The sequence below is a fragment of the Rattus norvegicus genome, chromosome 8, assembly GCF_021556685.1.
Source record: "Rattus norvegicus strain SHRSP/BbbUtx chromosome 8, alternate assembly SHRSP_T2T, whole genome shotgun sequence".
Lineage (NCBI taxonomy): Eukaryota > Metazoa > Chordata > Mammalia > Rodentia > Muridae > Rattus > Rattus norvegicus.
This window is the reverse complement of record NC_141541.1, coordinates 104,299,246-104,313,536: the sequence shown is the minus strand read 5'-3', so window position 1 is coordinate 104,313,536 and position 14,291 is coordinate 104,299,246. Positions and strand designations below refer to the sequence as shown.

The 14,291-nt window shown below is 39.0% G+C and overlaps 1 protein-coding gene across 2 annotated transcripts in view; it reads right to left on the bottom strand.

The window, feature by feature from the left end:
- Atr (ATR checkpoint kinase) overlaps nucleotides 1-14,291 on the bottom strand; it is a 97,449-nt gene that overhangs the window by 3,580 nt on the left and 79,578 nt on the right. For both annotated transcript variants that reach the window (XR_015626967.1, NM_001427167.1), the window contains 4 exon segments: nucleotides 13,999-14,149; nucleotides 9,859-10,015; nucleotides 9,579-9,732; nucleotides 1,943-2,094 (listed from right to left, as the gene is read on the bottom strand). Coding sequence is in view for 1 of the 2 variants with exons in the window: in NM_001427167.1 (NP_001414096.1) it covers nucleotides 1,943-2,094; nucleotides 9,579-9,732; nucleotides 9,859-10,015; nucleotides 13,999-14,149 (614 nt within the window). In the remaining variant the exon portion in view is untranslated.

Genomic DNA, 14,291 nt, shown 5'->3' with positions numbered 1-14,291 from the left:
CATTAACATATAACTCATTAGAATTAATGAAAACCAACTGACCATTTAAATAAAAAGTTAGCACAATTAAATGTTGGAAAAAGTCTTATAAGCAAATGGTAGCCAAGTGTGGTGATATATTCCTATAAATCCACCTCTGCACTTAGGGAGGCAGAGGATCTCTGTGAGTTCAAGACCAGTCCAATCTATACAGTGAGTTCCAGTTTGGTCAAGGCTATGTAGTAACTCGCACTAATAAATAAATTATGACTTTAAAAAAATTAAGACTTTGGCAAGAGATATAGGCAGGTGGTAGTGTGTGCTTAAGTGTATATCTAACACACTGAAGGCCCAGAGTTCAACCTCCAGCACCAATGACTGAAAGGGCATTGTCAAAGAGGAAGAAAATAGGGGCTGGTGAGTACCATTGTGGCAGCTCTTAACTGTCTCTGACTCCAATTCTAAGGGATCAAACACCCTTTTCTGGCCTTCACAGGTACCAGGCATAAATGTACACAGATACCCATGAACATAATTTTTTTTAAATTAAAAAAATTAGAAAATTTTGGGGTTGGGGATTTAGCTCAGTGGTAGAGCGCTTGCCTAGCAAGCGCAAGGCCCTGGGTTCGGTCCCCAGCTCCGAAAAAAAAAGAAGAAAAAAAAAAAGTTTTGTTGAACAGTGTGTCAAAAGGTTCTGTATCCAGAATAAGAATTCTTAAAATTCAGGGATAAAAGACAACCCAATCAAAAACCAGACAAAGAAGGTATGCAAAGTAGTGTACCTTCCTGCCATATACTTCCAGCTCCTAGAGATGCTGGGTCAGGAAGATAGACGCAGTCCAGGAGTTTAAGGGCAGGCTAGATAATACAGTAAGACACACCCACAACCAAAACAATATGCTAATGATTTTAATAGTCATTTATGCAAAAAATAGTCATTTATGAAAAAAAGATATACAAATGTTAATAAGGGAACAAAAGAGCCAATGTTCAACATTCCTGGTCATTAGGAAAATGCAAATTAAAGCTACAATGAAATATTACTTCATTCACTTCATATCCCATAGGATGGCTAAAATAATAGCCAGTGTTGGTGAAGACATGGAGGGATGGAATCTCATACATATTACTAATGGAATTATAGTTTTTATAACTGCTTTGGAAAACAGTTTGAAGGGTATTCAAAGTACCATGACTCAAAGTTCTACTCAGAGGCATATACAAAAGAACTGAAAATATACATGCACATAGGGGTTGTGCATAAAGTTCATAACATGCTATCAATAATAGGCCAAAGGTGGAATTACTATACATGTCTATTACCTGATAGTTGAGTAAAACAAAACATGGTCTCATTAATATAATAGAACACTACATGGTAATTAAAATGAATGAAGTTCTTATATATGATGAACCTTGAAACCACTATGCTACATGAAAGAAGACAGACACAAAAAGTCTCAAATTATATGATCAAACTGACATTAAATGCCCTCTGTAGGAAATGCAGAGATAGGGAGTGGATTAATGGAAGTGGAGAGGAGGAAGGAGTTGAGAAGAATGGTAACACCCACAGACGTGTTCTGTGTCAGGTGCGGAACGTTTCTTAAAGAATGCTAATGAATGATAATCATGGGACTATACTGAGACCCTCAGAAAAGCATTTTTTGTGGGGTGGGAGGTGATAGATCTCACTATGTAGCACTGATTGGACCAGAACTCAGTATGTAGACCAGGATGGCCTAGAACTTTTTGCCTCCCCCCCCTGCCCATCTCTTCTTGCCTCTGTCTCTTGAGTGCTAGGATGACAAGCACGAACCATCATGCCAAACCTTAAGTTATTATTTCTAAAAATATACTTTAAGTAACACAGAGTGGTTTCTATGTAAAGAAAATGTATTAAATAGACCACTATTTACTTTCAAGGTCACTAGTAGATTGTTTACAAAGGACATATAATTACCTCATTAAAGGTTCGCGCTGATCCCTCATCAGTCTCAGTGTAACTTCACATGCTCTTCGAAACAGACCCTCTGTTCCCATAGGACCCATTCCATTAACCATATTATGAGTCAGTCGAAATGGTACAATTTCTGGAACTTCAAAAGTTTCTCCCTTAAAAACAAAAGGTTTTATTATATGGTAGTAATAAATTTACAAAACCTTTGCTCAAAGAGTTTGGAACTTCATGTCTGGACTCTTAGGAAAGAGAAAAAATATCCTCCAAATATTTATGTAATTTATATAAAGGCATCTGTTGAAAAAAGCCATATAATACTGCCTTTGCTTTTGGGCAATTTGAAAACATGGATTAATCTTAGATATAAGATCTAAATGGGCGCCGCGCTAGGGTGTATATAAGCGCGTCATGTCGGCGCGCGGGGCCTCTCCTTAAGATTTTAATAAAGTTTGGTCCCAGTAAAAAAAAAAAAAAAAAAAAAAAGGGAGACCCAACCGCCTGGTCAGGTGGGCACTCCTGAGGCTGCAGAGCGGAAGAGACCACCAACACTGCTCACCCCTGCCCACATCCCTGGCCCAAGAGGAAACTGTATAAGGCCTCTGGGCTCCCGTGGGGGAGGGCCCAGGAGCGGCAGGACCCCTGCCTGAGACACCACCGGAACCTGAAGGAAACAGACCAGATAAACAGTTCTCTGCACCCAAATCCCGTAGGAGGGAGAGCTAAACCTTCAGAGAGGCAGACAAGCCTGGGAAACCAGAAGAGACTGCTCCCTGCACACACATCTCGGACGCCAGAGGAAAAAGCCAAAGACCATCTGGAACCCTGGTGCACTGAAACTCCCGGAAGGGGCGGCACAGGTCTTCCTGGTTGCTGCCGCTGCAGAGAGCCCGTGGGCAGCACCCCACGAGCGAACTTGAGCCTCAGGACCACAGGTAAGACCAAATTTTCTGCTGCAAGAGAGCTGCCTGGTGAACTCAAGACACAGGCCCACAGGAACAGCTGAAGACCTGTAGAGAGGAAAAACTACACGCCCGAAAGCAGAACACTCTGTCCCCATAACTGACTGAAAGAGAGGAAAACAGGTCTACAGCACTCCTGACACACAGGCTTATAGGACAGTCTAGCCACTGTCAGAAATAGCAGAACAAAGTAACACTAGAGATAATCTGATGGCGAGAGGCAAGCGCAGGAACCCAAGCAACAGAAACCAAGACTACATGGCACCATCGGAGCCCAATTCTCCCATCAAAACAAACATGGAATATCCAAACACACCAGAAAAGCAAGATCTAGTTTCAAAATCATTTTTGATCATGATGCTGGAGGACTTCAAGAAAGACGTGAAGAACTCCCTTAGAGAACAAGTAGAAGCCTACAGAGAGGAATCGCAAAAATGCCTGAAAGAATTCCAGGAAAACATAAATAAACAAGTAGAAGCCCATAGAGAGGAGACACAAAAATCCCTGAAAGAATTCCAGGAAAACACAATCAAACAGTTGAAGGAATTAAAAATGGAAATAGAAGCAATCAAGAAAGAACACATGGAAACAACCCTGGATAGAGAAAACCAAAAGAAGAGACAAGGAGCTGTAGATACAAGCTTCACCAACAGAATACAAGAGATGGAAGAGAGAATCTCAGGAGCAGAAGATTCCATAGAAATCATTGACTCAACTGTCAAAGATAATGTAAAGCGGAAAAAGCTACTGGTCCAAAACATACAGGAAATCCAGGACTCAATGAGAAGATCAAACCTAAGGATAATAGGTATAGAAGAGAGTGAAGACTCCCAGCTCAAAGGACCAGTAAATATCTTCAACAAAATCACAGAAGAAAACTTCCCTAACTTAAAAAAAGAGATACCCATAGACATACAAGAAGCCTACAGAACTCCAAATAGATTGGACCAGAAAAGAAACACCTCCCGTCACATAATTGTCAAAACACCAAACGCACAAAATAAAGAAAGAATATTAAAAGCAGTAAGGGAAAAAGGTCAAGTAACATATAAAGGCAGACCTATCAGAATCACACCAGACTTCTCGCCAGAAACTATGAAGGCCAGAAGATCCTGGACTGATGTCATACAGACCCTAAGAGAACACAAATGCCAGTCCAGGTTACTGTATCCAGCAAAACTCTCAATTAACATTGATGGAGAAACCAAGATATTCCATGACAAAACCAAATTTACACAATATCTTTCTACAAATCCAGCACTACAAAGGATAATAAATGGTAAAGCCCAACATAAGCAGGCAAGCTATACCCTAGAAGAAGCAAGAAACTAATCGTCTTGGCAACAAAACAAAGAGAATGAAAGCACACAAACATAACCTCACATCCAAATATGAATATAAAGGGAAGCAATAATCACTATTCCTTAATATCTCTCAATATCAATGGCCTCAACTCCCCAATAAAAAGACATAGATTAACAAACTGGATACGCAACGAGGACCCTGCATTCTGCTGCCTACAGGAAACACACCTCAGAGACAAAGACAGACACTACCTCAGAGTGAAAGGCTGGAAAACAACTTTTCAAGCAAATGGTCAGAAGAAGCAAGCTGGAGTAGCCATTCTAATATCAAATAAAATCAATTTTCAACTAAAAGTCATCAAAAAAGATAAGGAAGGACACTTCATATTCATCAAAGGAAAAATCCACCAAGATGAACTCTCAATCCTAAATATCTATGCCCCAAATACAAGGGCACCTACATACGTAAAAGAAACCTTACTAAAGCTAAAAACACACATTGCACCTCACACAATAATAGTGGGAGATTTCAACACCCCACTCTCATCAATGGACAGATCATGGAAACAGAAATTAAACAGTGATGTCGACAGACTAAGAGAAGTCATGAGCCAAATGGACTTAACGGATATTTATAGAACATTCTATCCTAAAGCAAAAGGATATACCTTCTTCTCAGCTCCTCATGGTACTTTCTCCAAAATTGACCATATAATTGGTCAAAAAAGGGGCCTCAAAAGGTACAGAAAGATAGAAATAATCCCATGCGTGCTATCGGACCACCAAGGCCTAAAACTGGTCTTCAATAACAATAAGGGAAGAATGCCCACAAACATGTGGAAATTGAACAATGCTCTACTCAATGATAACCTGGTCAAGGAAGAAATAAAAGAAATTAAAAACTTTTTAGAATTTAATGAAAATGAAGGTACAACATACCGAAACTTATGGGACACAATGAAAGCTGTGCTAAGAGGAAAACTCATAGCGCTGAGTGCCTGCAGAAAGAAACAGGAAAGAGCATATGTCAGCAGCTTGACAGCACACCTAAAAGCTCTAGAACAAAAAGAAGCACATACACCCAGGAGGAGTAGAAGGCAGGAAATAATCAAACTCAGAGCTGAAATCAACCAAGTAGAAACAAAAAGGACCATAGAAAGAATCAACAGAACCAAAAGTTGGTTCTTTGAGAAAATCAACAAGATAGATAAACCCTTAGCCAGACTAACGAGAGGACACAGAGAGTGTGTCCAAATTAACAAAATCAGAAATGAAAAGGGAGACATAACTACAGATTCAGAGGAAATTCAAAAAATCATCAGATCTTACTATAAAAACCTATATTCAACAAAACTTGAAAATCTTCAGGAAATGGACAATTTCCTAGACAGATACCAGGTATCGAAGTTAAATCAGGAACAGATAAACCAGTTAAACAACCCCATAACTCCTAAGGAAATAGAAGCAGTCATTAAAGGTCTCCCAACCAAAAAGAGCCCAGGTCCAGACGGGTTTAGTGCAGAATTCTATCAGACCTTCATAGAAGACCTCATACCAATATTATCCAAACTATTCCACAAAATTGAAACAGATGGAGCACTACCGAATTCCTTCTATGAAGCCACAATTACTCTTATACCTAAACCGCACAAAGACCCAATAAAGAAAGAGAACTTCAGACCAATTTCCCTTATGAATATCGACGCAAAAATACTCAATAAAATTCTGGCAAACCGAATTCAAGAGCACATCAAAACATTCATCCACCATGATCAAGTAGGCTTCATCCCAGGCATGCAGGGATGGTTTAATATACGGAAAACCATCAACGTGATCCATTATATAAACAAACTGAAAGAACAGAACCACATGATCATTTCATTAGATGCTGAGAAAGCATTTGACAAAATTCAACACCCCTTCATGATAAAAGTCCTGGAAAGAATAGGAATTCAAGGCACATACCTAAACATAGTAAAAGCCATATATAGCAAACCAGTTGCTAACATTAAACTAAATGGAGAGAAACTTGAAGCAATCCCACTAAAATCAGGGACTAGACAAGGCTGCCCACTCTCTCCCTACTTATTCAATATAGTTCTTGAAGTTCTAGCCAGAGCAATCAGACAACAAAAGGAGATCAAGGGGATACAGATCGGAAAAGAAGAGGTCAAAATATCACTATTTGCAGACGACATGATAGTATATTTAAGTGATCCCAAAAGTTCCACCAGAGAACTACTAAAGCTAATAAACAACTTCAGCAAAGTGGCTGGGTATAAAATTAACTCAAATAAATCAGTTGCCTTCCTCTATACAAAAGAGAAACAAGCCGAGAAAGAAATTAGGGAAACGACACCCTTCATAATAGACCCAAATAATATAAAGTACCTCGGTGTGACATTAACCAAGCAAGTAAAAAATCTGTACAATAAGAACTTCAAGACACTGAGGAAAGAAATTGAAGAAGACCTCAGAAGATAGAAAGATCGCCCATGCTCATGGATTGGCAGGATTAATATAGTAAAAATGGCCATTTTACCAAAAGCAATCTACAGATTCAATGCAATCCCCATCAAAATACCAATCCAATTCTTCAAAGAGTTAGATAGAACAATTTGCAAATTCATCTGGAATAACAAAAAACCCAGGATAGCTAAAGCTATCCTCAACAATAAAAGGACTTCAGGGGGAATCACTATCCCTGAACTCAAGCAGTATTACAGAGCAATAGTGATAAAAACTGCATGGTATTGGTACAGAGACAGACAGATAGACCAATGGAATAGAATTGAAGACCCAGAAATGAACCCACACACCTATGGTCACTTGATTTTTGACAAAGGAGCCAAAACCATCCAATGGAAAGAAGATAGCATTTTCAGCAAATGGTGCTGGTTCAACTGGAGGGCAACATGTAGAAGAATGCAGATCGATCCATGCTTATCACCCTGTACAAAGCTTAAGTCCAAGTGGATCAAGGACCTCCACATCAAACCAGAAACACTCAAACTAATAGAAGAAAAACTAGGGAAGCATCTGGAACACATGGGCACTGGAAAAAATTTCCTGAACAAAACACCAATGGCTTATGCTCTAAGATCAAGAATCGACAAATGGGATCTCATAAAACTGCAAAACTTCTGTAAGGCAAAGGACACTGTGGTTAGGACAAAACGGCAACCAACAGATTGGGAAAAGATCTTTACCAATCCTACAACAGATAGAGGCCTTATATCCAAAATATATAAAGAACTCAAGAAGTTAGACCGCAGGGAAACAAATAACCCTATTAAAAAATGGGGTTCAGAGCTAAACAAAGAATTCACAGCTGAGGAATGCCGAATGGCTGAGAAACACCTAAAGAAATGTTCAACATCTTTAGTCATAAGGGAAATGCAAATCAAAACAACCCTGAGATTTCACCTCACACCAGTGAGAATGGCTAAGATCAAAAACTCAGGTGACAGCAGATGCTGGCGAGGATGTGGAGAAAGAGGAACACTCCTCCATTGTTGGTGGGATTGCAGACTGGTAAAACCACTCTGGAAATCAGTCTGGAGGTTCCTCAGAAAATTGGACATTGAACTGCCTGAGGATCCAGCTATACCTCTCTTGGGCATATACCCAAAAGATTCCTCAACATACAAAAGAGACACGTGCTCCACTATGTTCATCGCAGCCTTATTTATAATAGCCAGAAACTGGAAAGAACCCAGATGCCCTTCAACAGAGGAATGGATACAGAAAATGTGGTACATCTACACAATGGAATATTACTCAGCTATCAAAAACAATGACTTTATGAAATTCGTAGGCAAATGGTTGGAACTGGAAAATATCATCCTGAGTGAGGTAACCCATTCACAGAAAGACATACATGGTATGCACTCATTGATAAGTGGCTATTAGCCCAAGTGCTTGAATTACCCTAGATCCCTAGAACAAACGAAACTCAAGACGGATGATCAAAATGTGAATGCTTCACTCCTTCTTTAAATGAGGAAAAAGAATACCCTTGGCAGGGAAGGGAGAGGCAAAGATTAAAACAGAGACTGAAGGAACACCCATTCAGAGCCTGCCCCACATGTGGCCCATACATATACAGCCACCCAATTAGACAAGATGGTTGAAGCAAAGAAGTGCAGACCGACAGGAGCCGGATGTAGATCGCTCCTGAGAGACACAGCCAGAATACAGCAAATACAGAGGCGAATGCCAGCAGCAAACCACTGAACTGAGAATAGGACCCCCGTTGAAGGAATCAGAGAAAGAACTGGAAGAGCTTGAAGGGGCTCGAGACCCCATATGTACAACAATGCCAAGCAACCAGAGCTTCCAGGGACTAAGCCACTACCTAAAGACTATACCTGGACTGACCCTGGACTCTGACCTCATAGGTAGCAATGAATATCCTAGTAAGAGCACCAGTGGAAGGGGAAGCCCTGGGTCCTGCTAAGACTGAACCCCCAGTGAACTAGACTATGGGGGGAGGGCGGCAATGGGGGGAGGGTTGGGAGGGGAACACCCATAAGGAAGGGGGGGGGATGTTTGCCCGGAAACTGGGAAAGGGAATAACACTCGAAATGTATATAAGAAATACTCAAGTTAATAAAAAAAAAAAAAAAAAAAAAAGATCTAGATGAATGGATTCACTTTGTCCAGTTTAGTATACTCAATATTATTATAGAACATATTTACATTCAATATTCACGCTCAATAACATAATGTACAACTATTCTCATGTCTATTGTCCGAAATTCTCCTTTTTTACGGTTTGATCTATACCATTTATTTATCTTTTTATTTCTTTTTAGCTCAATCTATGGACTTTTTCATCTTCCTGTGACAGCTAATGGCAACCCGAAGAAGATAGGTCAATGAAAACTGAAATGACCTTCTAATCTTCCTCCAGAATTCTAACAGGAGAAAATTACTGAAGTTCTTAAAGAACCCACTCTGGTTCTATTTGTTGAAGCTGTTATTACTATTTGAAATCAGGACCTAGCACATACTGGTAAGTGTTTTACTACTGAACTATACCCTATCTTGACTTTTTCTTTAAGTTAGATCAGACTTATATACTGCCAAATTTAGAAATGTGAAACAATTCCAACTTTACGGAACTCTGTAAAATTTACTGATTTGCCCAAGTTCACATAGCTAGGAACTCAGTCAGCAATTAAAGCCCATACCTTTCATATATCACTCTTCTAACTTCTCTGCATCCTAATAGCTTTTCTAAAGGATCCACTAATGAAAACCAGTCAAGAAACTCTGTTGTGCAGCTAGGACTAAAAGGTCTAACTAGGGAGAACAGTTTTTGTGGAAAGAAAATTTGAGGGAATATGTCGAATAACCAAAGTCATGTCATACCTTATTAAAAAGACAGTTGAAGTCTACATGTACACATTCACCAGTGAAAGAATCAAAAAGAATGTTTTCACCATGACGGTCTCCAAGCCCCAGGATATAGCCAACCATTGACATGACCGCAGTAGAACGGCAGTATGCGGACCTACTGCTGTACCTAAGGAAGTACAATGCTTGTCAAATACTTTGTGCTAGGGTTTTAAAAAACAAAATTTATATATATACATATATAAATAAATTTAAAAAGAAACATTAAACTATAACAATATTCTTGGTAACTTGCCATGATGTAGGATCAGGGAATGTTCTTAGAAACCACTCATGAAAAACAGGAGGGTGCCTGGGCAGGAGTATTTCTTGGAATACTTTGAGTTTTTCAGATAAAGCTGCTGACTTTGGTAGCATACACTGGCGAAGTTCCTTTCCTGTCATATACACTCCTTCAGAGCAGAATGATTTTAATTGTTCACACAGCCAAATGAAAAAAGAAGCAAAAATAATTTTGTTAAAATAGAAAGTGTCAACATTTGTTCCAACTGAAAAGCAAGAATAGAAAAATACTAATTATGCATATTAATGGTAATAACTTGACAGCATAACAATAATAAACCCTACTATTTTTCTTTAATACTTATTAAAAGTACAGTCTCTAATTGTTGAAAATGTAAACAAACAAACAAACAAACAAACAGATCCAATGTTTTATCAAATAACTCCAGAATATACGGTTCAGAATAATTCATCACTCTGGAACACTCTTACTAAAATTATAGTAAACTTTCTTGATCAGGATGTCATAATGAGGTAAGTTCGGCTACTAGTAAAGAGGACAGATTGGTACTCTGAAATAATCTACTGTAAGGCAAGTCTATGAAATTCATGGATTACTACTATTCCTGTTATTTAAATCCAGCTCTCACTCTATAGCCAGGGCTATTCTGGAGTTTAGGAATTAATGTTATAAACAGGGCAGTCTTGAACTTTTAGTAATTCTCCTTCCTCTGCATCCTGAGTGCAGATATTACAGGTGTGTACCATTACATCCGATATGTTCTCAAGTGTCTTTTCTTTCTGTGAAGCAGTGTTTCACTATGTTGCTCTGGATAACCTGGAACTCACTGTGTAGACCAGACTGACTTAAACTCAAGAGACCTGCCTGCCCCTCTCTCCCAAGAGCTAGAATTAAAGGGTATCTACCTATGCCTGGCATGTAACCAAGTTTTTGTTTGTTTGTTTTTGAGACAGGTCTCACTATGTAGCTCTGGCTATCCTAGAACTCACTCTGCAGATCAGGCTAGCCTCAAACTCACTGAAATGCACCGGCCTCTATCTTCCAAGTGCTGGGAATAAAAGCTTGCACCAACACTCCCAGCTCTAGCATATTACTAAATCTTTTTTTTTTTTTTTTTAAGATTTTATTTATTTTATCTATGTGAGTAGCTGTCTTCAGATACACCAGAAGAGGGCATTAGATCTCTTTACAGATGGTTGTGAGCCACCATGTGGTTGCTGGGAATTGAACTCATGACCTCTGGAAGAGCAGTCGGGTGCTCTTAACTGCTGAGCCATCTCTCCAGCCCCCACTAAATCTTAAAATAAACCTTAGTCTGAAAATCATCTAGATACAAAAGTCTACGGACAAGCTCATAGTTTGAGACTTTTAGCCTCACTCATTGCATAATTCTACCATATTTATAAGATGGGTTCTTAACATGTGATTGAGTCTTTTTAGTTCAAGATGGTTGTTCGCCATGTGAACCTGAACTAGTTATTTAGATAATTTGGCTTGTAAATTAACAATAAAATGATCTATATAACATGTTTAGTATAATTCCCATATTATAGTAATTTATCAATACTATTGTTATGGACTAAATTTATTAAAAAATTGTTAAATAGCTGCAGTGGTGGGGGCGACTTTAATTCCAGCACCCAGGAGGCAGAGACAAGAGGTTATCTGTGAATGAGGCCAACCTGGTCTACATATTAAGTTCAAGGACAGCCAGGGCTACATAGAACTTGTCTCCAAACAACAACAAGACCCAAAAAACAAATCATCCCCAAAATATGTTACAGAATGTAACACTATTTGGAAATATGATCTTTGCAGATAGAGCCAGTTTAAGATGAGTGTATTAAGGTGGAATTAGAATTCAATAATCCAACAACTTGTATTCTTATACTAGGAAAAAAAGAGGGCTGGAGAGATGGCTCAGCGGTTAAGAGCACTGACTGCTCTTCCAGAGGTCCTGAGTTCAATTCCAAGCAACCACATGGTGGCTCACAACCATCTGTAATGGAATCCGATGCCCTTTTCTGGTGTGTCTGAAGAGAGTAACAGTGTACTTATACATACGATGGATAAATCTTAAAAGAAAAAAGAGGCATGCTATGGAGATGGGGTCAGTCTATAAAATGCCATGTAATCATGAAGATTTGACTTCAGGTCCTGAGAACTCATGTAAAACCAGATACAGAAGTGCCATTTTATTATCCCAATTTTTCCAGAGCAAGATGGGAGGCAAAGACTGGAGAAATTCTGAAAGCTTAAGGCCTGGCCTACATCGTGACAAGAGCCTCTGTTTCAAACAAGGCAGGTGAGGACTGACACCCAGGTCATCTCTGACCACCACATGCATACTGTAGCCATTGTTATGTACATCGATTAAAAAAAAATAAAGAGAAAGATTAAAATATATTGTATACATGATAGAATTTTTAAAGATAAATTTTTAAATGTTAAGAAAAAGGGGCGTATTTGCAGAGCCACCTCTAGTCCGGGCATTTTGGGAAGCAGAGACATGCAGACACATCTCTGAGGCTGAAGCCATCCTAGTCTACACAGTGAGAGTCTGTATCAAAAGGAAACAAACAAAACCAACAACAAATAGCTATGCAGCAACATAGAAATTTGATGTTATTTTTCTCTCTTATAAAGTTACAATTTTTTTTTTCGGAGCTGGGGATCGAACCCAGGGCCTTACCGCTGAGCTAAATCCCCAACTCCTACAATGTTTTTTATCTGTTCATAATGAACAGTTATCTCATTGTGATGGCTACTCCTGGTTGTCACCTTGACCACATCTGGAATCAACTACAATCCTGAAATGGAGGGCACACCTGTGATCCAGATCTTGAGGCTGGAAGACACAGGCTTTTGATATCTGGTTCTTGAGGCACAGTGGCTATGAAAAGCTTAGGCCCAGGCAAGGTGGCACATGCTTTTAATCCCGGGAGACAGAGCCAAACAGATCTCTGAGTTCAAGGCCAGCCTGGGACAGAGCAAGTTCCAAGTAGAGAACAGCTTAGGTCCAGGTGTGGTGGTACACCCCCTTAATCTGGGCCATACCATCTGCTGGAGGCCGACATAGGACAATGGGGAAGGGAGGGAGTGTTTTTCGTCTGCTTGCACTTACTTGCCATCTGTTAAATATACTCCTTCAGGACTCCAGTTTCTACAGAAAACAAGCTGAATCACCTAGCCTCGTGGGAGTGAGCAACTACTGACTCTTGGACTTTCCATTCACAGCTGCCTGTTGTTGAGTTGTTTGGACTGGATTTCAATAAATTCCCTTAATCTATACATTCCATAAGTCCTATGACTTTAGAGAACCCTGACTAATACACTTATGAGAAAGAACTTGCTACTATAAATGACCTGCTTCTTACCATACTGTTGCCTTAAATTTTTCTTTTTAAAATGTTGAGACATGATACCATCTGCAGTCATGGCTGACACTGACTCCATGTTCCTCCTGCCTTGAACTTCCTGAGTGCTGGGATTCCAGGCATGCATCACCATAGTTAACTACCTCTGCCTGTTAGAGCTCGTTTATAAGCACTGCCTATAATATCCATTACTATGGTGTTTGCTAGTTCGTAAAATTCTACTTCCTCAGTCTTGCATTTATTCATTCCAATATTACTACAATAAAGATTTTTTTCTACTTACCGTTTCTGAAAGTATTTGATAATATAAGTATGAGGGTACACTTATTTTATTTCATGGGTTATAATTAATTACGATGAACATCACTTTTTCTAAAGTTATCCCAAGCTAGGACAGCGTTCTAATCCAACCAAAAATCATTTCTCTGACAGAAAACTAACTTTGTTATTCATAGAATATTTGCTTATTTCTATAGGCAGATGAATTTCAGAATTGCTAACAAATATTTCAGAAAAATGAATATTCAGCTTTTTTTGTAAGCTACCTCAAAAGTTTTTTTGCACTGAAAAAGAGAAGGGTCCAAAGGAAGGAAGGGAAGAAAGAAGATCCTACATGCTTCTATATGTAGAATATAAATTCTACCAGGCTTAGGTAAAATATGTGCATTGATATGATAAAAACTATTATTACATATTACACGTTTGTAGCTAGCAACCTCAGTATATGCTTCTATCATAAGAATAACTACAATACCCTTTTCTTTGTATAGTTTGGTCAGAATAGGTCTCAAGCCAGCAGTGTTGTTCACCCATTCAATAATCCCACACTCATCATTCAGTGGAATAACTGCATATGTTCGGATATGAAGTTCTCTTCGACGTGATTCTGCATCTTTTCTTAAGCTCTATGGAAAACATAGACAGAAATAAAAAATAGAATTCAGATTCCTATTATGTCAAATGTATATCTAAATATTGTTCTTTCCTAGGATATGCGCTGATGGCAGCCTGTAATGAATGATTCTGAAAGTTAGAGGAGGAAGCTAT